The sequence below is a fragment of the Cutaneotrichosporon cavernicola genome, assembly GCF_030864355.1.
Source record: "Cutaneotrichosporon cavernicola HIS019 DNA, chromosome: 2".
Taxonomy (NCBI): domain Eukaryota; kingdom Fungi; phylum Basidiomycota; class Tremellomycetes; order Trichosporonales; family Trichosporonaceae; genus Cutaneotrichosporon; species Cutaneotrichosporon cavernicola.
The window spans coordinates 1,096,870-1,123,670 of NC_083394.1; the positions used below are offsets into that span (position 1 = coordinate 1,096,870).

The 26,801-nt window shown below is 58.9% G+C and overlaps 7 protein-coding genes across 7 annotated transcripts; 4 read left to right on the forward strand and 3 right to left on the reverse strand.

Moving 5' to 3' along the window:
• Positions 1 to 6,074: 6,074 nt before the first annotated feature.
• CcaverHIS019_0204240 (uncharacterized protein) lies at positions 6,075 to 8,599 on the forward strand (the record flags this gene model as incomplete). Its single annotated transcript, XM_060597434.1, has 3 exons — positions 6,075 to 7,150; positions 7,192 to 8,264; positions 8,304 to 8,599. The coding sequence occupies 3 exons, from the start codon at positions 6,075 to 6,077 to the stop codon at positions 8,597 to 8,599; spliced, it is 2,445 nt and encodes an 814-aa protein (XP_060454328.1).
• A 1,005-nt stretch (positions 8,600 to 9,604) lies between these two features.
• RAV1 (uncharacterized protein) lies at positions 9,605 to 15,529 on the forward strand (the record flags this gene model as incomplete). The annotated part of the gene is made up of 6 exons (XM_060597435.1): positions 9,605 to 9,700; positions 9,794 to 9,940; positions 10,058 to 10,327; positions 10,363 to 12,161; positions 12,204 to 12,631; positions 12,666 to 15,529. 6 exons carry the CDS (start codon positions 9,605 to 9,607, stop codon positions 15,527 to 15,529), a joined length of 5,604 nt encoding a protein of 1,867 aa, XP_060454329.1.
• Positions 15,530 to 15,572: 43 nt separating this feature from the next.
• On the reverse strand, positions 15,573 to 16,397 carry CcaverHIS019_0204260 (uncharacterized protein; the record flags this gene model as incomplete). The annotated part of the gene is made up of 2 exons (XM_060597436.1): positions 15,573 to 15,914; positions 15,999 to 16,397. The coding sequence occupies 2 exons, from the start codon at positions 16,395 to 16,397 to the stop codon at positions 15,573 to 15,575; spliced, it is 741 nt and encodes a 246-aa protein (XP_060454330.1).
• Positions 16,398 to 17,087: 690 nt separating this feature from the next.
• On the forward strand, positions 17,088 to 18,508 carry CcaverHIS019_0204270 (uncharacterized protein; the record flags this gene model as incomplete). Its single annotated transcript, XM_060597437.1, has 5 exons — positions 17,088 to 17,248; positions 17,381 to 17,581; positions 17,727 to 17,834; positions 17,886 to 17,979; positions 18,134 to 18,508. 5 exons carry the CDS (start codon positions 17,088 to 17,090, stop codon positions 18,506 to 18,508), a joined length of 939 nt encoding a protein of 312 aa, XP_060454331.1.
• A 1,385-nt stretch (positions 18,509 to 19,893) lies between these two features.
• On the forward strand, positions 19,894 to 20,850 carry CcaverHIS019_0204280 (uncharacterized protein; the record flags this gene model as incomplete). The annotated part of the gene is made up of 1 exon (XM_060597438.1): positions 19,894 to 20,850. One exon carries the CDS (start codon positions 19,894 to 19,896, stop codon positions 20,848 to 20,850), a length of 957 nt encoding a protein of 318 aa, XP_060454332.1.
• Positions 20,851 to 20,921: 71 nt separating this feature from the next.
• Positions 20,922 to 22,891, reverse strand: CcaverHIS019_0204290 (uncharacterized protein; the record flags this gene model as incomplete). Its single annotated transcript, XM_060597439.1, has 6 exons — positions 20,922 to 21,045; positions 21,077 to 21,478; positions 21,512 to 21,810; positions 21,841 to 22,227; positions 22,301 to 22,404; positions 22,531 to 22,891. The coding sequence occupies 6 exons, from the start codon at positions 22,889 to 22,891 to the stop codon at positions 20,922 to 20,924; spliced, it is 1,677 nt and encodes a 558-aa protein (XP_060454333.1).
• Positions 22,892 to 23,273: 382 nt separating this feature from the next.
• On the reverse strand, positions 23,274 to 26,509 carry CcaverHIS019_0204300 (uncharacterized protein; the record flags this gene model as incomplete). Its single annotated transcript, XM_060597440.1, has 2 exons — positions 23,274 to 25,962; positions 26,001 to 26,509. The coding sequence occupies 2 exons, from the start codon at positions 26,507 to 26,509 to the stop codon at positions 23,274 to 23,276; spliced, it is 3,198 nt and encodes a 1,065-aa protein (XP_060454334.1).
• Between the last annotated feature and the right edge of the window lie 292 nt (positions 26,510 to 26,801).

Genomic DNA, 26,801 nt, shown 5'->3' on the forward strand with positions numbered 1-26,801 from the left:
CCCTGCTGCTCATTCCCCGTTCCACATTTCCGACACGGGGCTTGTGCGGCCGCGTGCGGAATCGCATTCACACTCGCACGCTCGCTCACTCGCGCACTCGCGCCACCCGCGGACAGTGTCGGTGTGAAACTGCACGAGCCCATGGGCGTGAGCGTCGGACCAAAGTCGGCATGAGCGTTCCAGTTCCATCCATTCGATGGATTCCTCGATAGCCAAGACATCGCCGCGGCCGTACTGCGGTAGCGAATGGACATGTGTTCTGGGGTTCTGGGGTTGTGGACGTGGCAGCATTAACTCTGAGAGCATATTTGGATAGTTGTCATGTAATTCAGTTCCACGACGCGCCACATCACCAAGGTCATGCATGTGCGCAGCCATGAGTCATGGTTCTTTGGATTTTTTTGCCGGCATGACGCGACGCCAAAAAAAAAAACTCGCCTCACTTTTTCTCCGGCTCCCAGGCTCCAGGTAGAGGCACCACCTGAAACTTTACCACTTCCTTGGAAACGTTGGTGCTGCTGCCTTGTTGGTTCTTGGTTCTTGGCGTCGATTTGTCAGCATTCATCTCTTGTCTGTGCACCAGTTGGCGAGATTCACGAACACCGCGTCTAGCTTGTCTTATTCTTGCCTAACTGAAGCGAGCTCCGATGCGCGCACAGGCCCATATGTCGAAATATCCAGATCTCGCAAGCAGGCACGTTCCCGGTCAATGCCAATACATTGTAGTGTCCCGCATAGCCGGCGGTCCCGGCTTACGATCCATGCACTAGTACCCAAGTCCAGACATGCCCTTATCGAAACGAAATGAACTGTCTGGCCACGACACGGGCCTCCAAGTCCAGAGTCTAGACGCCCCTCGACTGTGATCGGTTCGCCGGCTCGTCACATCGGATCAGAAATAATGACCTACGGCACTGGAACAGATAGAGTTGATCCAGTTGGTTATTCCCGTGGCGTACTGCTCCGTCAGTGATACTGTATCGATGTCATGGCCTCGCTAGGATGTCTACAATCGAAGGATGCGGATGTACAGTGTCAACATCTCGCCGAATGACGATAAGGTTGGTAGTATTGGTGCCTGTAAATCTTCAAGTTTCAGGTCCCATTCCTGTGGCTGTTGACCCCTGTCCCAACTTCCGTTCCGAAACCGTACAGTGGCTAGTGGCTAGTGGCTAGTGGCTGTGGCTACTTTGAATTTAGATTTAGATTCGGATTTGGATTTGCATTTGGATTTGGATTTCGATTTGATCCACTCTGCGCAACTGGGGCCCTGGTTCCACGATGTCGGTCCCCGATCCCCATGTTTGGCGTACGACGTAAACCTGACACGGGTCGTCTTGTCGCGTCATCTCTTCCATCTCTGACATCCGAGCTTGGCGTATGAATTCGCCCCACGACACGTTGACCAGCGCTTCAAGCTGTATACTCTAAGATGAGTGAGGAGGCGTTCAGGCTGGTGATGGGCCACCCATCGGGATGTGATCGGCTCCCCCCCGATCTAAACTCGGCACATCCTAGCCTACATCCCTTCCAGTCGAGCGCGGCCAACTTGCCCGCATCCCTGATCCATGATCATGACTTTGGAGATAGGTGTACAGACTACGATTCAACTAATTGAGTTGAGGCTACAATGCAGAGAGCAGAGATGCAGGGAGGCACTGCCACCCTGCTGGACGCGAACTAAATCTGGTACCTCTCTCACATGGGCCGCGTGCTCAGTTCTGACGACTGCGAGAAACCTTGATGTAGGATCGCGACCCCCCCTAAACGCACCCAGACGCACCCAAACGCACCCAAACGCACCCGAAGATTCCACCCCTCGTTGTGTGCTCAGCGACACGATTTTTGGCATCCAGCTTCAAACAACGTAAAGGAGGGCTGAACAGCGCATTCACGAATTCACGAGCGGTGGGGTTCGACACCCTCAAACAGACCAGCTAGCCTTCACCCGACACCCTTCTTTCTTCACCCTTCACTCTTCACCCTTCACTCTTTACCCTTCACTCTTCACACCGGGCTGCGTCCTCGTATGCACACCCATGTACACTCACTGACCACTGGGTGCTTCTCTTGGTGCATGGGAATCCTCGCCCCGCATTCCTGGGGCAGTGGAAGTTCCGACTTCTTCCTCTTTTGGTCCACTGCCCACCATACCGATGTCTCTATCTTGGCGGCATCACCTCAAGATGTGGGGTCAAGGGTTGACCCCAGATCTAGATGGTGATGGAACTTCCGCTTCCCCCAAACACAGACCAGCATCTCATCCCATCACTTGGAGAGCAGGTCAGACGATCACACCACTGGATGTACATCTTCCCACGTCGCCGTATCCTTGGACTTTGGATCGCGCTCGCGGAACAGGAACGACAGGCACCCGCACGGGACTCTGCCAGCTCCGCACCAGGATCTCTTTACGATCCCGGCCCCTCCACACTCCCAGCAGCTCCACAACCCCATTCCTGCATGTCGTTCTCGTTTGTCATCTCTGCGTTGTGAATTGTGAAATGGCATACAGTACATGTGTACGCGTCTCATGTCTGGGGCGTTAGTCGTCAGTCCCTTGTTCCTATTGGTCTAGTTGCCTAGGATATCGCCGGGATGTCCCCCCCCCCCCCCCCCCCCCCCCCCCCAAAATTGTCTCTGGTCCAAATCGCAAATCGAGACAAATCGAGACTCCGTGCCAGCATTCACAAAATGTAAACTCGCAACTCAGGTGACGGGTGCAGCGGACTGATGCAGACGACCGGGGAAAGGCTCTGGCGCGCACCCATGTGATACGCTGGTGGGCGGGGCGGGGGTGGGGCCAGCTACTGACGTCATGGTCTGGGACACGGGACACTTGTCATCTGTTGGGGCGGGCAACATTTCGACTGGTCAGTCACTGCTGACTAACCCACAAAACCCTCACGTAAATTACGAGGTATGAACGGAAGTATTACACCAAACACGCACAGAATCCCGTCCCCATGCGAAAACTGCGACAGCAAAGATCTGATGCGGCCCGAGTCATTGAGTCGGAAGATGAACGTAGGCATGTGGGCAAGCAATACGCAGCGTACTACGTGTTGGCAAACACCGGACCGACCTCTGGAAAACCATAAATAATTTTCGGAAATGGTTCTTACCACCGCTTTAAGCGCTCGGTCAATTTCTATATCAGAAAGCCGGCAAGCTAAGCTTGGCAAAGTGACCCGTGTACCTTTTCCTTTGGGCGCTGGGGCGTGCCTGTAAACTCAACTCCCAAACTTGACCTGTCCATGTGCCGTATGAATTTACCATACCAAGGCGCCTCTGCGTCATCGCTCATCACGACACTTGCTGCTTCAGACTGTCTGACTGTCCCACTCTCCCACTCCACACGGAATGTCTCGGTTCCGCACCCTTTCTGCTGCCCGATAATAGCTTGCGGTCTGGCGAGATAGGCGGAGCGTGATCGGCACCACCGATCTGAACAATAGCCGGAGTCGGCGTACGTACGGCGTATACGGACGCCGCGAAACCGACATTGAGAACACGGGTCCGGGTTTCTCACCAGGGTCTGCACTGAGTTTTGATCGAGTTTGGTATGTGGGAGTCAGGTACTCAGAGTCGATCACGAGACTACAGAACAGACTATTTCGACGTTTGACGAGAGCGCTCAGCGCGGATCTCAGATCTTCAAACTCCTAGCTGCCAGGGATATGGAACGGCCCCATGTGTGTCGAGGCTTTGGCATGTCAAGGCAAGCGCGCTCCAACGATCCAACTCTCATCTTACGTGATGACGAGAGGATCACAGTTCTTAACCAACACGTGCGAAGGTTAATTGAGGCATCCTCAAGTTGTGTGCGGTCATTGATCGGCCCCGCCCACGCATCTCTCGCGTGGTCAAGAGTACGCGGTGTTGGTTTTGGCCCCTGGGATTGGTGGAACTAGAACCGGGCTACCGTAGTAATTGGAGTAGATGCATAGAACGATACTAGTATATCGCCCTTAAGTAGACTGATAAAATGACGTGTATTTATTTCTGTATGTGATTCTCAACACGCGGAGGCTGCTCCATGTCCGTAAGTCTGTGCAACTTGTTTGAGCCTCTGTGGGAGATCCAGACATGCATACATGCTAAGACTGTCATTTTCGCTACAGAGGCAGTTGTGGCCGCTTGGGAATCCGCGATCTGCGGCCTGGGAGCGCGGCGCGGTGATGCCGGGGACGCAAGCACTCTTTGCAGAGTGCCATCGCTCATCGTTGGGCGCAGCAGAATCTCCTATCTGCATGATTTGCAACTCGAAAGAATCACGTACCGGCCTGTCAGACATAGTCACATCCTCCTCGCGCTCCCCAGCCTCTATCTCAATGGCCTTTCTCGCCGGGCTGCGGTTCCATCCTCCTTGATGATCATCATGAGTCGCTCGAGTCAGACGATCAAGCGGATCACGTCGTCCGCTGACCCTCCGACCGGCGGTGCTCTATGTGACTGTGTGGCACTGGTAATCACAGCGGCAACGGAAAGCCTTGCGGGGTAACCGGTGATCCGGCGACGTACGGGCGTGCCGGCGGACATGTCTTCCCGCCTCGACGACGTACGATGGCACGCAGAGGCTGAGCAGCGCCACGTCGGACGTCTCTTGGCAAAGGCCGAGAAGCAACACCCCCTGGCAGGCGGCTGATCCCTCCTGCAGGTTGTATGTGTGATCAGCCGGTTCAACTTCCGAGGTTCCTTTGAGGACCTTCGGACACGTCCGCGGCCGTCATCGGGCTGTCGCCGGCTCGGGGGACTTGGCTGCCGAATCAATCGCCAAGTGCAATCGACAACACGTAGTGTGATTCTCCGGCGGCCGGCGGCCAGGGCGGTGACTTGGCCGTTTCGTGTTTGGCAAATGGGCCCACAGTCAACAGGCCAGCGAAGGCTTCCTGGACTGTGCAGAACTAGCGCAGCGCAATGACTGTGCCTGCGGCCTGCGGCCTGCGGCGCGGTTCATTTTGCTGCGGCTCCCTATGGCACGGCTGGTCCAAGTCCCCATGCGCATGCCAAGCGCACCGAAGATCCAACGAGCTGACGAGCTGGTAATTGGTAACAAGGACGAGTTCACGAGCAATGGCATCAAGGATATGTGTAGCCTTACCCTATGCAATCAATTGGTGCGCACCACAAATCCAGACATGTGCTTTGATGGATGAAACCCTGTTGGTTACAAGCCTTCATAACCCTTCCTGGCGGTGCTGCGCAATCTTTTCCCCCAATGACACCCTGAGATCAGAAGAGGATTCTAATCAATGTAAGAAATCAGTATGGGTCAATTACATAATTAGCTGATGCCGTTCCTAGGACAATCATGTGTCAGCCCCCTTGATTGTCCCAGTGGCGTTTGATTGCTTTGATATACAACCGCTTTGACACGAAACTGGGGTGAGGTGAGTGCAGGGGAACGAGGTGACGATTGGGTGAGGTCACACGACATGTACAGTTCTACACCCAAGGTCGTTCGGTACGGTCGGTTTGGTCGGTACGGATAACCTTTAGTCTTTTGAACTGCAAAGTGGCTGTAGTAACCCCTCGACGCAGGACTGCCCAGGATTACGCACAACTCACCACAAACCCTCCAAGCTCTCCACCCCCGTCCACCGCGACGCCGCCACCACCACCATCTCTCCGTTCTTCACCACAACAATTACTCACGCGATAGCGTCGTGTGGACTCTTCATCGCCGTGACACGACCACTCATTCCTAATTTACACTCATCTCGCCCATCTGCTGCTGGCAGCACCTCGCCTCAGAGAATTTCGCTGTTACATGCAACATTCACCCCGGGTCAACAATACGGCTGCGATAATCTGCTGCGGCGGAGGACCAAATCGTCACTCAACCCTCATCACATCACTGCGGTGGCTGGCCCCGCAGGCTCCTGCGCCCTCCAAGTTGTTTGACTTCCCACACGCCCTCGCTCGACTTAAGAGTGAATAGCCCGTCTACAGTCTTCTGCATCTTCCTCGCGGGCGCTCCTCACTGCAGAGTAGCCACAGCAGACGCCGTCGCACTTTCCGCTTGCAGCAAGCTGCACCTTCTCCCTCCCACCTTCCTTTCCCCCATCCTCATGTGGCCGTGGTCGCATGAACGGTCTGTCTCGTACTCGCCGATCGGACAGACGTGCGCAGACGACGCGTTGCCAGGGCCAATACATGACTACCGCTCGAGCGACGGGGTCGACCTCGAATCAGGCTTCCCCAAGGAGAGCGTGTTGTCGACATGGCGCAGCTACGTTGAGCATTACATCGGGCGCGCGCGCAGGCAGCGCCGCCCGCTGCTCGTCATGAGTGCTCTAGGCGCCGTTCTGTGCTTCTGCGCCATCATCCTCTTCTCATTCACCATCTACGACCGCGTCCTGCCTACGCGTGCCGTATACGGCGATGTTGGATGGACAGGGAATGACAACGTCGGAGCCAATGACGCAGTCTTCAACGCTTCTGAAGGCATCCTTCCCATCTCCGACGATCCAACACACCTCCTTGTTCCGACACGGGAACCGCGGCGCAAGCCTGTCCCCCTTCTCAGGCCGTACGAGACGCGACCGCCTCTCGACATGCTCACCGAGTTCTTCATCACCGGCGAGATCAAGTACACAGACCCGTCTACACACACAACCCCACAGATGGACTTGGTGTACATGTTCGTCAATGCCAGCTCGGACTACTTCCATGCAGCCAAGGAGGCCAAGATGACCGAGGAGGGCATGCCGCTCGCCGGCAAGGGACAAACCCATCACTACCGCGATAACGGCGAGCTGCGCGGCGCCATGCGATCAGGCGCATTGGCATTTGGCGACCGCGTCCGTGACATTCATCTTATCACGGGCCTGTTCGAGATTCCAGAGGAGAACCAGCAAATCATACCTTCGGATGACGAGCTCGCGCGCCTGGGTGTTAACACGTCCGACATCACCGGATGGAAGGTCTGCCAGATCCCTGAGTGGTTCGACTACGAGAACCGCGCAAATGTCAAGCACCACACTCATTCCGACATCTACTACCTGCCGCGCGACGACGACGGACGCATCCACCCGTCGATCGCGGATGAGGACGAGGATAAGTGGCGCAACCTGTCGCTGCCAACATTCAATTCGTTCGAGATCGAGAACCGTGTCGGCTGGGTAGAGGGTCTCGCGGAGAACTTGTGAGGCACAAACTGAATTGTTCCAGCCACCTAACGCCCAGCATCTTTAGCAATGACGACATGTTCTTCCTCGGCGGCCTCTCGACGGCTGACTTTCATCACCCGCTCCTTGGGCCCGTGCTGCGTCTTGAGCCCGAGATGATGATCAAGGATGAGGTCCCGAGCAACCTGCTGACGTCGGGCGGCGAGATGGGTGGCTTGCAGCACGCCGGGCTACTGCTCTCGGCGCGTTTTCCCAGGAGAAAGCGCGAGTACTTGCATCACATGCCCAAGGCGTTTACCAAGACTATGGCGCAGGAATCTTCGATCATGTTCGCTCAGTCGATGACACTCGCAGGGACGCGTACATTCCGCCAGAGCAAGCGAGGGCGCGCCGACATCTCCCTAGCATTCCTGACGGCTCACCTTCAGATCGAACGGTGGCGCGAGGGCCTGCTGTGGACGTACATTGTCGCCAAGCTTGGCGGCCAGGACGGCGTGCTCCGCGCGAACGCGCGTGACCAGTTACGCAACGTTCTCCACGTGCAGAAGGGCGAAGAGGGTGACGGCCTGGTGTTCGAGAAGATCAAGCGTTCGACGCTGCAGGACGTCGAGGAGATGTCCTACCGCGCGGGCTGGGAGCAGGCCCTGCACACGCAGTACCACTTCTCGTCTTTTGACGGACACCTCCCGTCGTCCAAGAAGATCCTGCATAACGACGACACGAAGCACTGCATATTTTCGATCAGCCAGTGTCTTCCAAAGGACTTTTTTTCGAACGACGAGGATGTCAGCGCGGTTGACGTGTTCCGAACCCTGACGTTTGACTTGGGCGGCTGCGGTGACTGCCTCATCGACGCCCTTATCAACGAGAGCGGCGAGCGCGGCTTATCGGCCTTCTTTCCCAGTGCCGACGCACTCTACTTCCCGCCAAAGGACCAGCCGAAGCGCATGTGGGAGCGCTCGGAACCGATGCTCCCATTGACTCCGACTTGGGAGGAGGCCAACTTTAGCTTGGCTTACAACGTCCGCACGGGGCAAGACGGCTGGAAGGGCGTACGTCCGCGCACGGACGGCGCAGTGCGCATGCGCGAGTGGTGTGTCAAGATGCTTTCGCGCTACACCTACGCCTACGGTACGCCCTTGATCATTCCTCTTTCCATGCTAACGGCAGGCCGCACACCTTCGCGCTTCTACATGGTGCACAACGAGGCAGAATTTACACGCTACGTGAACGAGCTCACGAGAAACACCGACGTCGCGATGGTGTGCATCAACGACGACCAGCCTGACAACGCGACTGGCGCTGTCCGCAAACGCTTCCGGAAGTGGATGGAGACGCTGTTTAGCGGCGACAGCCGCTTTGTCCGGTACGAGAAGGCCCACTTCAGGTGGAGCGACGACGACTCGCTCCTCCTGGACCGGGAGGATGAGCAGGATAATGAGAAGGAGAAGGAGAAGAAGGCGTAGAAACATCAACTTGCATGGCGGCACATCATACAATCTAGACACAAGCACTTCCAGGGCACACCTGCCATATCCCGCATGCGATTTATACCCTTGTAGTACCAGCTGCACTCGATAGGTCTTGCACATTCATTTCAATGTGAAGCAGGATAGAGTGGACCTGCTGTCGACAAAACCTCGCAGCAACCTGCTCTACCTACAAGTTCAGCGTAGCGAGAAGGCATCAGACAGACAAAATCAGGACACGCCACCCGAGCGGCTCGATATCTCAGCTCCCACTTACACTACGCTGTGGATTGCTTGTGTTGTAGTACAGTTTCTGTCAGGAGCCTTCAGACCTGGCTGACATAAGCGTGGGCAGGTCACCTATACGTTTGTCGTCCACAATTCTGGAATCAATAGCACACAAAGACAGCAATGTCCAAGATGGAGAGGAGCAGTGCACACCGCTCGTCAAATGTCTACTCTTCCCAGAGTCTTTAGGCAGGGAAAGAACCAACCCGAATGGGGGATGCACGTGCCTCTTCCTGATCCGGCTCGACCCGCCCACAGTGTAGCGTGAAGCTCTGTCGCCAGCCACCCGGTATTGAGCACCCATCCCCACTCGTGTTGGTCAGCTGGGCGGTGGGCCCATCACAATGAGCCAGACGGTGAGTCGACGTAGACGCTCCTGTCTAGAACGCTGTGCCAGTAGAACGAGGAAGGCAGAAGTTGCGGTTGACGTCATTTACAGATTGATGTTGAGTGTCAACATCTCGAGGACATCATCTTGCCTTGGGGTTTTGTATGGCAAGTGAGCCTGAACCTGTAGACCAAATACCAAATGCCTCAACCCTTTAAAGATGGGAAACGAATCAAAGATAAGGCGATCTCAAACATCAGGTGTTGCTCCACAGGCACAACCCAACTCCAGGTCACGTGTCCCCTGGGTGGGTGGAGGTCTGAAGCTGGGTGACTTATGACGCCGTTCTCTCTTGGCTTAACGATCCCACATCCACATCGTCCATCATGTCGCTGCGCCTACGACAGGCCATCCCTGGCCGTCCGCGCCGCGACTCACCCAGTGCGCTCAGCGCTATCACTACCCCATGCGGGTCATACTTTGTGCGCATGCCCCACATCGACCTATCCCCTCCCACGCCGCCTGCTTTCCCACTTCGCCTTTCTGCCGTCCCCATCTGAGCGCGCTAACCCCAGGTCTATCCTTCCTCCTCGAATGTCGTGCTCCTCGATCCCGATGGTGACCTGCACAACACCCTGCCGTTCTGGGACGCGCTGCCGCACCGCGCCGGGCCGTCCGGAATTGAGCGCGATGTCGGCGGAGTTCTCGCGCGCGATGGCATGGTACGTGGTGGCGGTTAGCGGATGACCAGCTGGGACGCTCCCAGAGGGCGCAAATGACAGCTTACACGAGAACCTGCGCCGCCGTTCGCTGATAAGTGCGCACCTCACTGACACCAGGTCCTCGCGTGGAGCGGTGCGCACGTTGTCCTCTGGAACTACCAGCCTCAGGGCTGGAAGGTTCACTCGACCATTGTTGCCAACTCACCCGTCGCGTCTCTCGACTTCTGGGGAGGCACGCTCGCACTTGGCACGCAGACCGGGGTGGAACTCTGGCGCACGGAGAACGCCGAGATCGTCGTCTGGGACCGCATCTGGACTGGACACAGTGAACCGTCGCCCATGGTGGCTCTCCCTCCAGAGAAGAGCCACATCGCATGGTACTTCCAGGTGAGCTGGGTCTCCAAGTTGGTAGCTGACAACAGGGTGGCCGCGAGATCACAATCCAAGCTTTTGGCACCAAGGGTGTCACTGGGAGCCCTCAAATCCTCCGTCAACCGCGCCAGATTGAGTGGCTCGGGTGGCGAACAGTCGAGACGACAGAAGCGCAGCTCTACGTCGTCACGACCAACGGAGTGTTGCGCATCTACGCGACCGTGTTGGACGATCCTACGTGGTTCCAGATGCTCTATGCCATGGACTACCGCGCATTCCGGGACGCCGGCGTTCTCCCACCCAAAGGCAAAGGCCCGGCCGAGTTTGGCACCATCTTGGTCCCGGACGGGGCGACGCTACGCAAGGCGGCGAAGAGAGCGCATGTTGCTGCGGGGAACGGGAGACTATCGGCGTCAGTCATCAAGATCCTCGACGCGCTCGATAACGATGAGGCCGACGTCGCCATTTGGTTCGGTGCCAGTGGTGAAGTCGTCCTTCGTTCCATTCTCAACCTCGACCGGGCTCCGCCGACCCTAATCAAGTCGGAACCGCTCGCGTCGTTCATCACCCCTATCAACGCTTCATGGTCCAGTCGCGGATGCCTGCTCGACGGCAAGTCGCTCTTCCTCGCCTTCCCCCCTACCCACGCACAGCCAGATGTTTCGACAGTGCGCGTCTCCCTCCTCGATCTCTTTGGTGGCAACGACGAGTCTTTCGGTGCTGCTGAGTCTGCTGACTTTGAAACCATGTCCGTGCTCATGACACAAGACATCCAGTGCTTCGCGCGCACTCCCAACGGCCGCGGATTGCTTGCCATTGGTAAAGGCGGTGAGATTGGCGTGTGGGAGAAGCGCCGCCTTGGGAATATGTCGTGGAACGAGTCTAAACTCAAGACCCCTGCGCTCGTCGGCAAAGGTCAGTGGATGGCGCCGGCATCCCCAATCTTGTACGCTATCTACGCCAAGGGACGCGGTATCGCATCCTACTATCACGATCCAACGGATGGTCCGCGGGTCGTTCTCCGACACCTAGACCCCGGCGTTGGAATGCCGACCGAACCGGTGGTCATGCCCCACTTTACGCCCAAACCGGACGACAAGATCGAGCTCCTACTCGCCCTTTCCGACATTGACGACGGGTACAGCCCACGGAGACGTCGCACACGCCGCGCTGTTATCATGGCTGTATCGGCGAGCGGCGAGGCCTGGGTGTGGCGCATCGAGCCGGCACCTACCTCGCCGCGCTTTGAGTTCTCTGAGTCGCCGCTGACTCGGCGCGACTCATTCGCCTCAACGCCGCGGAGGAGGGGGACTATGCTCCCTGACTCGCCGTCGGGCTCACCGCAGGTCAAAGGCAGCATCATGTCCGGGGACTCTGGCACTGGGGGTTACGTGTATCACAGCGAGAAGCCGATCGTGACGTTGATCTCGCACTCGTTTCTCCCGGTCGAGGACGGCAAGAAGCCGCGCTTCATTCTCCCTGTTGACCCGATGGGCTGGCACAGCTCCACAATCGACTGGGAGACGGATACTCCGCTTCAAGACATGGTGGTGACGCTGTCCGACAGTGGCGTGCTCGAGTTCTGGACGCCGCGCCTCGGCCAACATCTCGCCGGTCAGCGGCGTTCGTCGGTCCACCGCGACGCATGCTTTGACGGACACACCGCCAACGCCGGGTGGACGCGCACCAGCGTCGTAAGAACGGAGAAGACGGATGTATGCTTAGCACGCACGAGCTCGCGCAAGAAGACAGCCATCGTGTGTGCCGTCGGCGACAAGTACGAGGTGACGATCTGGGACTCAAATGTCTCCGAATTCTCCACCGGCCTCGAGTTGACGCACACGTTCGAGTAAGTCTTTGTGTTCTCCCTTTTTATTCAGCTGACCCTTAGCCGTGGTCATGTCATCCAAGACCTCGACTGGACAACCACGTCCGACCTTCAATCCGTGCTGGCTGTTGGGTTCCCGCACCAGATCGTGCTCGTGTGCGAGCAGCGCTTAAGCTACGTTGACGTCACGCCAGGATGGGCGCCGTTCCTCCACGTCGACATGCGCAAGTACACCTCTGTGCCGATCAACGACTCGGTTTGGATTGCTGGCGGCTCGCTCGCTGTCGCCGCCGGGAACCAGGTGTACATCTTCAGTCGGTTCTTGGAGAAGCCGACGCCTCCACCATCACCTCCCGAATCAGACGAGGTAACGCACGCCAAGGCAGAATTAGATGGCGAGGAGCCCGAGGACATCTTCCAGCTGATCGCGCACGAGAACGGGCCCCTGTTCGACTTCCACCCGACCATGCTCCACCAGTGTTTGATGTGGGGTGAGTAGTCAAGAGTGGGCATAGCTGACGGCAGACAAGATCGATCTTGTTAAGAACATTCTGGTTACGCTCGTCAAGGATATGCGCAAATGCGAGGATGAGGGGCGGCGGCGACTCATTTACCAGCGTCTCGACCCTCTCGCGTTCCACCAGTCGAACGCCGTGCGCCAACAGAAGGTAACCAAGACCGACTACTCTAGCCTCTTTTCGATAGTGCCGTCAGAGGATCCAACGGACGACGACGAATTCACCGAGTCGGTCGTGCAGGACCTGATTGAGAGACTGGACGGCCCGGTCGTGATCCCTCTGGACCAGGTCGAAAAGAGCAGCCTGGCAGCCCTCGCACAGGCTGTGCTCGAGGTTGAAGCGTCGCGGCGTTCTCTCGACATCTGTGGGCTGCGCTACTTGATCAGCATTCGCGCATTCGCGAATCGCGACCGCCGGACTGCGCTGAGTGGCGCTGCCACCCCACTTCCTATCCCCATTCCCGAGGAGGGCCTCCGGCCCACAGCGCACTCTCGCATCTCGTTCCGCAACATTGTCTGGGCGACACATAGCGAGTCTCAGGTAGTTCTCCTGCAGGCAGCCACCGCCTCCACCGAGAACAACAAGATGATGTGGGAGGACGCAAAGCGCCTCGGCGTATTCCTCTGGCTGAGAAACCAGGAGGAGATCCGTGCTGAGCTCGAGGTCGTTGCGCGCAACCGCTTCATGGCGGAGGAAGACCGCGACCCAATCTCCGCGAGTCTGTTCTTTTTCGCGCTGGGTAAGAAGCAGGTTGTGCACGGCCTCTGGCGCCAGGCGCCGGGGCACAGGGAGCAGGCTATGATGCTCAAGTTCCTCGCCAACGACTTTTCACTCGACCGCTGGAAGACGGCTGCAGCGAAGAATGCGTACGCGCTTCTGAGTAAACAGCGCTATGAGTACGCCGCAGCGTTCTTTATGCTCGCCGGCAGCCCTAAGGACGCGATTACTGTGTGCTTGCGTCAACTGAACGACTGGCAGCTGGCCGTTACTCTCGCGCGCGCAGTCGAGGGTGACGGCCCGCTCCTCACTTGGGTCTTGACTGACACCGTGCTCCCGATTGCGTTTGCTGGAGGGCACCGGTGGCTGGCGTCGTGGGCATTATGGATGCTGAAGCGTCGCGATCTCAGTGTGCGGGTGATCGTGTCCCCAATGGAGGAGGTCGCTGCGGCGTGGAACGCGGAAGCAGTCAACAGTGGCAAGCTGGTGGTCGGGCAGCCAGACAATGACGACCCGTCACTCCTGCTGCTGTTCCAGCACCTTAAAAGCAAGACGTTGCAAACGGCCAAGGGTACGAGCGAGATCACGCCGGTGCTCGAGTTCGACTTTGTCGTACACAACGCAAGAGTGTTCTTCCGCATGGGCTGCCACCCACTCGGTCTGGATGTGCTGCGGTCGTGGTCGTTCGAGCGGGCGTGGTTCCCCCCTCCCGTTATCAAAAAGCGTCCCGAGCCCATCAAAGTTGGCGGCGACGTTGGCAAGGGCCCAGTTTCGCCTACTCGTCGCATGTCCATGTCGCCATACGTCGTCCGCCGCAGAAGCAGCTTCATGTTGTCCCGCCCGGCTGGGCGCGAGAACATGCTCATGGACATGGACGTGGTTGCGGAAGGCACCGAGCCGCCGACGCGCCAGCCGTCCCCTGGGCCGGAGAATGGCGGGCTCCCGTCGCTCACAATGTCCAAAATGGAGGACAGGGCCGAGCCGCCAGGCCTCATGAAGGGCCTGCGCAAGGACGTGGAGCAAGGTGGGGCCGTGTTCGACATGGACCAGTTCTTCGCTCCCGACAAGGCCAAGGATGTCCCGGAGCTCGTGACCTCGCCGCCATCAACGAACGGCTCGACCACGCCCGCCCTCATGACAGGGCAGGCGACGCCGGTCTTCGGCGTGCAGTTCACTGACTCGTTTGGTGGGGGCGCTGCGACCGCACTCAAGCCTGAGAGCGTGAGTCCCGGCAGTCCGAGTAGCCGAGCGGCGTCGCCCGGTAGCAAGAGTCCGATAGGCCGGACGCAGCGTGACCGGTCACCCGCCAGGTCGGGCACTGGGACACCGTCGCGCAAGGGTGCCAACCTTATGAAGGAGATGATGGCGGGCACGCAAGCAGAGCAAGGAGGCGTCGAGTTCAGTCTGGACAGCTTCTTCCCCGGCGCCCCAGCACCGCGAGCCACGAAGGCCCCCACGAACGTTGACACGCCGAAGGAAGAGGTCAAGGCCAAGGAGGACGAGCATGAGGACAACGTTGAGAAGAAGGACGAACCTCGCAAGGGTCTGAGCCTCATGAAGGAGAACAATGCGCACACCCATTCCGCGCAGGGCGGCGTTGAGTTCAGCTTGGATTCCTTCGCCCCGACCATGCCGGCGCCGGCGCCGGTCGCCCAAGACGCCTACAAAATGGACGCGACGAGTAACGGGGAGACGCCGGACAAGACGATGGAGGAGAAGGAGGAAAGACCCAAGGGCCTGAGTCTAATGAAGGAGACGAACGCACACACGCTGTCAGCACAGGGAGCCACAGAGTTCAGCTTCGACGGCTTCTTCCCCTCCGAACCGGTGCTGCCTAAGTCGAAACCGGCGCAGGCGCCCACACCGCCAGATGAGCTGAAGGCGGCAGAGGCAACGGTGAACACCAAGCCAGTCACGCCAGAACCTGATTCCAAACCCACTGGATCTCCATCCCCGTCCACGCCTGAGTCCGACACACCCAAGACGACTGACGCAGATACGCTGCCCAACACTTCTGGCAAGGGCACCGACACAACTCCCGCCACCCCCGACCCCGAGCCACGAAAGGGTGCCAATCTCATGAAGGACCTGAACCCGAACGCGACTGCAGCCCAAGGTGGTGCAGAGTTTAATTTTGGCGACTTCGGATTCTAGAACATAGCGTGTATGTCATTTTATATTCCTGTCTTGCTACCTACTACCACCTGCCGTGGCCGCCACCTCCATGGTGCCCACCACCTCCATAGTGCCCACCACCCCCTCCGCAACCGCCGCCATAGCGACCACCACCGTGGCCATGAGGCCGGCCCATCCCGCCCATCCCGCCCATACCGCCCATACCGCCCATCCCGTACGGCCGACCTCCCATGCCTCCTCCCATGCCTCCTCCCATGCCTCCTCCCATGCCGAACAGTCCGCCACCCATGCCTCCTCCCATGCCGAAGGGGCCCATGCCACCGCCCATGAACGGCGGCGGGCCCATTGAGTGGCTGTACCCTCCGCCGCCACCAAGGCCATACGTCTTGTTCCTGTTCTTGCTCTGGCGGTCAGCACAATTCGGTGGGCGATCAGGAATGACGGCCACACACCGCCTGGTCATCTCTCCTCTGTGGACAAAACTCACTCCCATAAGCGCGCCAAGCAGTAGTCCGCCGAGGCCTCCGCCCATCCCGCCGGAGCTGCCGCCGCCCATGCCCATCCCGCCCATCCCGCCCATACCACCCATCCCGCCGCTCGATCCGCCCATGAGCAGCGAGCCCAAGCCGCGGTCGGTCACCTCCTTCGCCTCCTTGGGGTTCTCGGCCACGTATTTCTCCGCGACCTGTGCGGCAGCCTGCGGGTCCGCCACCTGCTCGGGGTGCGCCTCGCCTTCCTTGGCGAGTGGGTGGGTCCATGTTATGGTTGGTGGCGTCGTGCTCGGGTTGACGTAGAACCAGGTGTTGTACGTCTCGTCCCACTGGCGCACCCACGGGGACGGGAGGTCGTCGGAAATCTCGGCTGTGTTGGGCTGTGGGCTGGACATGGCGAGATGAGATAGATGAGATGAGATGAGATGAGTAACTACGAGTCTGTCAGTGCGTTGTGAGGGCTTATGAGCTTATGAACCTCCATCTCGCAGATGTCCGGTTCGGTCGTCATGCCGACCGCCGTCAGAGGAACGGAGGTCGAGCGACTAATGACAGGGTTCTGATGTATGCGGGCTGGCACTCGTCGGATGGCCACATTAAGTGCAGTCATTGCTGACGTTATTACCCCAAGAAGCACTAGTAGGAGACGCAAGAGTACAGTAATGCGTTACCCGCAGCAGGGAAGTGCCGATCATCGCGGAACAGAGTTATACCCCTGATCACGTGAGATTCACATGGCTGTGTTGAGAATCGCATACAACAATAAATACACGTCATTTATTCAGCCTACAAGACCGATATACAATGTCGTTCTATGCATCTGCTCCAACTACTACGGTAGCCGTTTCTAGCTCCGCCAATCCCAGGGGCTGAAACCAACAGGCTGAATGCTCACCTCAGCATGCCAAGACTGCCCACGTGGTTTATGCGTGGCTCTTGCCCACCCAACTCCCCCTCGGCAGTAGCGATGCGCCGGCTTTCCAGATCCGAAGTGGAGGTGATTTACATCGCGGTATCCTCGCCAATCTTGATCTTTTGCTTCTCCTTCATTCTCTCCATCTCACAACTCACGCCGCCTGATCACGATGTCCCTCCGCGCCAGTACCCGCCCCCTCTCGGCGTCGCTCAAGGCCTCCGCTGTCCGCACGTATACGCGCCCGGCGGCGGTCGAGCTCGCGTACGACGTCTTTGAGCCGGCCGAGGTCAAGCAGCCCGGCCAAAGCCTTGTGCTCTGCCACGGCCTTTTGTAAGTGCTCCTTTGGCTCCAGGCTCCATTGTCTCCTCCCCATCCTCTCTTTCCTACTGCCCCCTACTCTTCGTCCCTTCCCTCGGCCATCCCCAACACACCATATCCCCCACAGATTGGACTAACGCGTAGCGGCTCGAAGCAGAACTGGCGCTCGCTGGCCAAGGGCTTTGCCCAGCGCCTCGGCATGCCGGTGTACGCGCTCGACATGCGCAACCACGGCCTGTCGACTGTCGCCCAGCCTCACGGATACGCCGACATGGCTCACGACATTGCCGAATTCGCCGACAAGGCCGGGATCAAGAGCGGCATGAACCTCCTCGGCCACAGCATGTGAGTGTCGCGAGTTAGAGAGCCGGAGCGCCAAGAATTAGCATTATACCTCATTTACGGGGAACGTGCTGCGGTTGTGCAAGAAGCAGACGTTTGGAGCTCCAACATTCCGCTCGGCTCCATATCGACACACCGCTAACAGCAGGGGCGGCAAGGCCGTGCAGGCGTACGCGCTCAACAAGGAGCTCAACAGCAATCTCCGCTCGTTGATCGCCATCGACATGTCGCCTGCCACCGGCAAGGTTGCGCCGATGTAAGTTTACCCCTGGTCTTAGCGTTGCGCGAGTTAGTGCTAACGCGCCAGCTTCATGGAGTACATCAACGCCATGCGCGAGGTCGAGGCGGCCAAGGTGTCGAGCCGTGCCGAGGCCGACAAGATCATGGAGAAGGTTGAGCCGGTAAGTCGCATTTCATTTTATTCGTGGCGTCACAGTTGAGCCTAAATCCGGGGTCTAGTGCGGGGTGGAGGTACTGCAGCCAGCATCTCTGCCTGATCTTGGTCTCTATCTCGGTCATGTCCAGCCATTGTGCAGTGTCCAACGCTGATCCCAGGATGCCGCTGTGCGCGCGTTCCTCCTCACCAACGTCCTGAACAAGGACGACGGCGACGGCAAGAGCTACCTCGCCTTCCGCGTCCCCCTCGACGTTATGGCCCAGGAGATCCCCGAGATCGGCGGGTTCCCCTACACCGTGCCTCCTCCTGTCACCGAGACCTCGCCGCAGTGGGAGGGACCGACTCTGTTCCTCAAGGGCAAGAAGAGCCCATACATCAACCGCAAGAACATTCCCATCTGCGAGGCCTACTTCCCCAACATGCAGCTCGTGTCGCTTGACGCTGGACACTGGGTCCACGCCGACCAGCCTGCCGAGACGACCGACGTCGTCTCCAAGTTCATTGCTGGTGAGCGCGTTGACAACCGCGAGTAGAATAGAACTAGAGATGTACGATTCTTGGGTTAGAGGGGTTTGCGGCCATTGGGTATAGGGGGATGTGGTCGAGCTACAGTAGTACTGCTTGGACGTGCGAGCGACGAAGATGGGGACACAAGACTGTGGGAACATGGCAAAGCGCACAGAGCGGAAAGCCTCTAACAACATGCCGCGGCATACGCCGACCGTTGCCATGAAGGACGAGACATGAGGCATGCGCATTAAGCTTGTCCGAGACATCTGAGTGTGGAACAAATTCACACACGCCTCATGACCACTCACATCCCCCGGAGGCATTTACAAAGATGCTTACGGGTGTGAAGGTTTGGTTGCTGACGGGATGACGTGGCGGTGGCGGGGCGATGACATGGCTGTGTTTGGCGATGCAAGTGGCGGTTCCTTGAAGGCATTTTCCATCGACAGTCGATTGTGCACCACCATAATACAATTACGGCTTAACAAACCCCGTTGCGAAGCTACCGCCTCTACAGCTCTTTGACGGTGCCACTCCGCCTGGATGTTCCTTTCTAGAAGTCCGTTGGATTTCTAGTCTGTTCTAGGCAGGAACCCAGATACTGTACTGCCGACGTGCTGGCGCGTTCGTAATGCCGCGTCACCTGCCACCATATCACTCATCCACCGTATGCCGTGGTCCCGCATCCCTTTCCACGAGATCAAATCAAAGCAAAGGGGCTGCGCGGTGATAGAATGACCACTGATCACTCGTGTCTGATCCAAACCATGTCTTCCACGAGAACTTGGCAGTTGACTCAACCCAGCGCCATGGGCACTCGGTGGCATGCCCGTCTCTGTCTCATGTTTAAAACATCGTAACTCTGTGGGCAACCTCATCCACAGAGTACACCACAATGCGGCTCCCAGACAAACTCACACATACCTCGCAACACACCATACACCCCAACCCCCTCCAAGCCGACCTCTCTCCAGCGAGTATCACAGATACTGCGCTGTCTGAATTAACACCGACTGGGGCGGCATGGTTTTTCCCATCCCCCAAATCCCGAGGATACGACCCATCTCTACTGGCAAAGGCGCTCGAGGCAACGTTGGCAATTTACCCTCAACTCTGTGGAGCTCTCACTCTTTCCTTTGGAGGAGGGGTGAGTGAGTATCCGGCTCACACTCATCGCTACGGCCGCGTCTGGGTCCGTTGGGGTGCTGACGAACCAGGCCTCCTCCTAACCCAAGCAAAGTTTAATGGTCCACTTACCGACGTTCTCCCGCCACACAATGCGCCAGTAATGCCTGACAATTTCGCCCTCCTCCGTCTCCGTCCCTCGGCTTTGGGACCGGCCTGCCCTGGTCCAGCCTCCGTTGCCCAAATAACATCTTTTTCCTGCGGCGGGATCGCGATCGCTCTCATGGCCCAACATGCACTTCTTGACGCACACGCTCTGGCGTACGTCATCCGCGATTGGGGAACCATCCACTCTGCCATGATCAACCATGTCTCGCCGCCAGTGATAAAACGTACCTATGCGCCAATGGATCTCGACGCACATGCCCGAGATGCAGACGGAACGGTGCCGCAACTAAGACTCGATTTCTGGGCTTATGATCCGTCCAATCCAGCCGACCAGGCTCTTGGATGGTTTACGCGATCCCGCGTTCCGCCACCCCAAGTCGATGCTGCGGATCTGGCGGCCGGCAGGCCGAGAGGGCCAAGAGCACCGTTCGAGACTTGGGACGCAGACGCGGCCGTGGAAGATGCAGTCCTCGATCTCTCGGCTGATCACGTCAAGGCGGTCACAGTCCCCGAAGTAAGCGCGCTCGACAGTGTTTTGGGAACTGTTTGGAGGGCGATTGTACGCGCGCGGGATATCAAAGCAAAAGTCTGGATGCACGGGTGTGTTGGGTTACGCACCCGCCTCGAATTTCCCGACGACTTCCAGGGCGCGCCGCTCATCAACGTCTCGGCTGGCTTGGATTCCACAGAACTCCTCCGTGAATCGGCGAGAGGAGCTCGTGCGATCCGCGCGTCCATTGATACCGTCACGAAGGAGAGCGCGGCGGCTGTGCTCCATCATATGGCGCAGGCTCTAGATCCGGCGCGCGAGTGGAACGTGTTTGTCGGGAGCCAACATACTCTTTCTACGAGCTGGCTTGGGATTGGTGCATACTCTGCCGATTTTGGGTTCGGGACGCCGGCGCGCGTGATTCCTTTCATGCCGCCGGTTGACGGAATCGTCGTTGTGATGGAGGCCAAGGACGCTATCGGAGAGCACGGCGCTCGCGGTGGAGTCAGCATCCGCCTCCTCCTTCGCGAGGACGTTCTCGCACGCGTCCTCGCTGATCCCGAGTTGGTGGGTGAGAAGTGATCAGTAAAATACTTTGGAGTGGACGGAATGCACAAATACAAAATCACAGGTAGAGCACTAGTCCCACCACATTACTTTCCACAGGTCATGTCCCACGACTGATCGGCGTCGCGGCACTCTCCGAGGCCGAGGTTCCACCAGCGTTGGACGCTACGGGCAACCGCCTCGCGCGCCGACAGCGTCTGCGTCTCCATACTGCCATCAGCGTCGTCGGGGTTAGACTCACGTCGAGACCCACGGCTCCAGCGACGCGAGGTAGTGGAAGCCCTGCATCGGCTGCATTGGAGGGAAGCTCGCCGTCGGATGCAGCACGGGGTAGCTGTCCCACACCTTGCGGTAGACCCATGTGGGGTTGTCACCGAAAATGTCGGCCAGGAGGTCGTTGCTGAGCTCAGCCTTGCTGAAGATCTTGACGATCCATTCGCCCGAGCCGTCATACGTCTCGCCGTGATACGAGATGCTCTGGAACTCGGGGCGCGCGGCGCCGGGATGCGCACGGGCCGTCGAGCCCGTAGTCAGGATCGTGCCCGGCACGGCCTCGCCGGGGCCACGGAAGAAGTAGAGCGGGTCGGCGTGCGGCGCGTTCGTAGCGAGCATCGTCACGTGCAGGCGCACATACTGTTGTTTGCTGCTGTCAGCTGCGCAGGCGGATTAGGCCCACGGAATGGGCTGGGTGAAGTGCGACGAGAGGGTCTTCGACACGGGCGAGGTGTGCCATGGCGCAGCGAAGAAGATCTCGTCGTAGTCGTCAGATAAGTGTGAGTGGTTCGACGTTACGCGGAAGCCGCGGTCAAGTGGCTCGATCGCATCCACTTCAGTCTGGAGGCGCACCTCCGCCCCGCTATGCTTGAGCATCGCCTCGAAGAGGCGGAAGTTGCCGCCGGAGATGGCACTGGCCCCACCTGAAGCGTGGGACACGGCAGCACCTAGTGCGTGAATTTGATTCAGGTCGGCGCAGTACTTCTGTTAGCCGGTCCTTAGACAACTCACATTGACCCGCGTGCTCGCCTCCATGATCTCGTCTACCCAAAGCGCATTCGCCTTGACGACATTGCGTGCCCAGTCCTCACCCGTGCGCGAAGTAAGCACCTTTCCGAGGCCGGCGCTCTCCGCAAACTCGTCGACGTTCGCCACGCTCCCGCGGTTCGCGAGCCACCGTGCGTCGTACAGATGCGCGAACTTCTTGAGCAGCGCACCGACCGCCCGCCGCTGCCGCATCGGCGACAGCGCACCGTACCGCCGCAAAACGGCCAAAGAGTCCCACCACCCTGACCAGCGACCCTTTTCGGCCGACGTCATGAAGAGGAACTCCGTGCCATCCCAAATGGCCACACCCGTGCCGCCGAACTCGGGGTCCACGATCTCGAGGCCAAAGAGCTGGTGTCAGGGTGACTTGGCGGGAGCCGACACCGTTTGCGCATGACGTCGCTCCTCACATCGCTTCACTCACTTTGGCGGCCTTGACGAGGTTGAGGTTCGCATCGACGAAGATGCTTGCTCCCAGCTCGACGGGGCGTAAGCTCGTGTTGCCATGCGGGTAGACGACAGTGGTGCCTTTGTGTGAGCTTGTAGCATCTGAACAAGTCTCCGGACTGCTCGGGCTTCCTTTGGGGCCTTTGTCTGGACACAGTACCACCGAACCATGTCTTACACGCTCTCACACCAGTCTGTGCAACTCACGTCCACCAATGTAATCGGCGCGCTCGTACACCACAATGTCGAGCAGCGAGCCATGTGGCGCGCCGGCGCGAGACTCGGCCTCACGCGCCGCCCGGGAGAGGAAGAAGGCCGCAGCACTGCCCGACGCCCCGGCGCCGACGATGGCAACGCGTCGCGGCCGCAGATCGTTTGGTGGGGCAAATTCTTGCTTAACCTGGCCAAAGTTAATGAGGGCGAGAGGCGAGAGCGCCGTCACGCTTGCCGCGACGCGGGTGGCGAGCTCAGGCTGCTGAGTGAAGAGAATAAGAGTCGCGATCGTGCAGACCACGAGTATGTAGAACGGGTAGGGGATGGGCATGCCGCGGCGCCAGGGAACTGGCATGGTGTCTCAAGGTGATGTGTGAGCGGTGAAGAGAGAGTTGGACATCGAGAGGGAAGTAGGGTGGGAAGCGTGAGCTCTTTACAGTACATGTAGTGTCAGTGGCGTCATTTCGGGTGCATGGTTCCGCAGCTTAACCCTAATGTGTCTGTACAAATATTGGTTCGATTAGGAACAGCAGGCCTGAGAATCAAAAGCTAATACTGTTCTGTTCGGAGCGGAGGAAGCGGAGGAAACCCGATGTTGCCAGTTACAGAATAGACAGCTCTTCCAACGACTGGCTCTCAACTCCCGCGCCTTGGACATGACATGTAATAACAATTGATTGCAAGTGCTCGATGTCTACGACTGTCCTACAGATACACTTTACACTTTACACTCCTGACTACGCCATGAACACCGCCTCCATAACACGCGCGTCCTCCTTGTCCGTCACCTCGTAGATTTCAGCTGCCAGACTTGCGTCCGAGTGCATGGTGGGCTTGCAGCTCTTGCGACGAGTGAGTATCTGCACCTGCTTCTCGGCGTATGCGTCGTAGCTCGTTGGCGGCTGCTTGGTCTTCTTGCTCATCTTGCGCGTGAGCGAGCGCAGGCGTGTACGGCTCCCGCTCCCGCCCGAGATGAGCCCGTCGTCAACGGAAGCCTCACGCGCGGATGAACTGCCTGAAAACGTGCGGTGTGTGCGAGGTGTCCGAGGTGTTGGCGTCGCTCTAGGGTCCTCGTTTAGCCACGACGACCCGTGGCCAATACTCGAGTGGTCGAGCGCCGAGTAGAACTCGTCGCTTTCGTGTCCGTGCCCGCTCGCACTGCCATGCCCGTGCGATGACGCAGTGAGACGCCCAAAGTCGTCATACGAGGCTTTGCGTCCTCCGAGGCGCCGGCTCGCGGTACTCGATCCTCGCGCGAGAGAAAGGTCACCACATGACGCCTGATGCGAGGGGATGCGGTGGCTGGCGGCCGAGCCGCTGCGATGCTGCTGCGAGGCATCGCGCGGCACCTGCCGGCTCATCAAGCTGATCTGGCGCAAGTCTGGGAAAGACGTCTTGGCCATCCGTAAATCCGGAACTGAGCGCTTGCCTGGCAATGGGCGGCCGTGACCATTCTCAGATAGCGAGGCTTGGCGCAAGTATCTGCTGCTCTCCCAACGAGAGCCGTGGCCAATCTCTGAGCGTGAACCATTGCCCATCTCTGACTGCGGACCGGGGCGCATGCCGTGTCCAAGGTCAGAGCGGCTGACCATCGGCGAAACGACGTGCCCGAGGTCTGAGCGGCTCGCCATGGGAGAGTTCCCATAGTTGTCACGCGAGGCGCTCATCCCGCGTCCTGGGAGATGACCAGACGCGACGAACGGGTGCTGCGTCAGGTCGCTGCCGTGTCCGAGGTCGGAGCGGGTGGTACTCGCGCTGAACATTCGCGCCGTCTGCACCGAATATCCGTGACCAAGATCCGAGCGGCTCGCGCCATTCGGACCCCTGACCATTGTGTGGCCCAGATCGGAGCGGCTGCCACTGTAGTTGGCCTGTCGCCCATGAGGACCTGGATTGTGGTCAGCGTCTGATCCGAAGACAGACCCGTGGCCATATGCCGAGTGGAAATCGTTGGTTGAGTCCTGGCGGCTGAGATCACGGAAGGGGACAAAGTCGTGTCCAAACGAGCCGAGGTCTGTCGGGCTCTCTGCCGGGAAGGGCTGCTGGGAAAACGACTGTTGCTTTGGGACTGGCCGGGCCAAGGGGACAAAGTCGTGTCCAAACGAGTCGAGGTCTGTCGGGCTCTCTGCCGGGAAGGGCTGCTGGGAAAACGACTGTTGCTTTGGAACTGGCCGGGCCGGCTTGCCGCCGAAAGTGAGTGGCGAGCCCCCCACCATAGGGACCGGAATGATGAGGGCCGTCACTTGCGGTTGTTCATGGCTGCCTTGAGGCACTGGTACTGGGTGGCCATTCGGCATCTCCCTCTTGGAGAAGTTTGAGGTCGTGGGATGAGTGGAAGGCGGTACCGAGCGACCCAACACAATGTTGTGTTGGGGCTGGCGCATATCGCCGCTGGCGTCCTTGTCAATCACCACAACCTGCGATGAAACGGAGAACCGGCGGACCGACTTGATCTCGATGGACGAGCCTGGCATCGGGCGGTCGTCGCCTATCGACTCTGGCTCCTCGGAAACTTCGCGTGCCACCATGGGGACCGGTATCGGTGAAGCCTTGAAAACATCCATAGCCTCTGGCGGGGGCGTGACGGGCACATCAGAGGCCGACTTGGATCCCGGCGTCGAGTGCTTCGAGCGCTCCGAGTTGGTTCGGGGCGGCGGGACCGGGGCACGGATACGGACACGCTGGGATGAGCCCGAGTCGGTAGATTTTATCGAAGACGCAGCCATGCGCGAACCGACTAGCCTCGCGAACGCGTCTGCGCGCGCATCGGCAGCGGCCTCGAGCTGGACGGGAGAATCGGGCGGCGCGGGGAGGCTGTGGGGGTCGATGATGGGCTCAAACTCGTCCATCGAGTATGCCGGGACAGGGACGCGACGTATGAGACTCTGCCTCTCATGTCTGTCTGTCCCTCGGCGCTGTAGGCTGCCTGACCCGTCCTTCATCTCGGCCAACATGCCGCGGACGGCTTTGGGCGCCTCGACCTGCGGGACATTGTCTAGACGAGTTTTGCGGCCCATCGATCCAAACGGACCTTGTGCGGGCATTTGGCGTGTGGCGGACCGTTGTACGCCCAATGCCTGCGAGCGTGGCATTGGTGGGACAGGCGGGACAGGCGGGACAGGTGGGACAGGCTGTGAGAGATCCGCCCTGCTCTTCTTGCTCGTGAGCCTGCGAATCAAACCCGCAAAGCCGGAGGACTTGGGCGTCGGTGGCGCCGGCGGCACACTGACGCTGCCTTGCCCGGTCGCTTGACGTCTTGATGGCAACATGGATAACCTAGACCCCGGAGTGCGAGGCGGTCCGAGTTGTGGCTGGGGCTGGGGCTGATAATGGGTTTTGTACGATGAGCCAGCCGTCTTGTACATGGACGGGATGGAGGGGACCGGGGGTAGCTCTGGTGGGCGATCGGGGACGCGACTAGGCAGCCTAGCATTGTCAGCATTTGCAGATCTCCCACCACTTACTTTTCTGACACTGTGCTGGCGCGCTTACGGGCCTTGTCTGCGGCCCGGCGCTCGCGGAGGTCGTTGAGGGATCGCGTCAACGATAGGCGCTTGCTTTTGCGATTGTAGATGCTGTCGGTCTGATGAAATGGTGCGGGTGAGGGAGGAGTGGGAGTGAGAGTTGGTCTTGGTGTGGGTCCAAGGAATTCGGGGATGGCGCGCGATGGTACGTTGGGCGCGTTGGCCAACTTGCGAATGGACGAGCGACCAGAGGAACGGCCCCACGAACCACCAGCGACAGAGGTGGCGCCGGGCCGCGCAGGGGCCGCTCCCTCAGGTAGGAGGTGACCATGGTCGTCGATTGTGATTGCGTCAAACTCGACAGAGGTGGCGTAGGGGGTCGTGAGAGCGCGGCCCTGGTCATCTGACAACTCGGTCGTGACAGTGTGCGTGAGCGACGGCTGGCTGGGTGAGCGCTGCAAGTCGTAGCGATAGTCGTAGCGAGGGTCGGTGGTGGCGCGCAGAGACATGGCGCGGAAGCCAGTGCTGGTCGGGTGTGCGAGAGATTCTGGGGGATATCAGAGACGAGGGATAAGTTGGAGGCTCGAGCACTGGAATATGGTTAGCGAGGATTCCACCTGACGCCTAGCAGGTAGGTGCTGGAGCGAGACGACCAAGGGAGTTGTGGTATGTAGGACGGCCGGCATGGCGCTCAAGCCGCCAGCCGCTGGTCCCCGCATCTTCGAAAACAACGGAGACCATCGAAACAAGGGGAAAGAAGTGTGCCCCGTAATGGCGATGGCGTTGAGATCAACGCCCGAG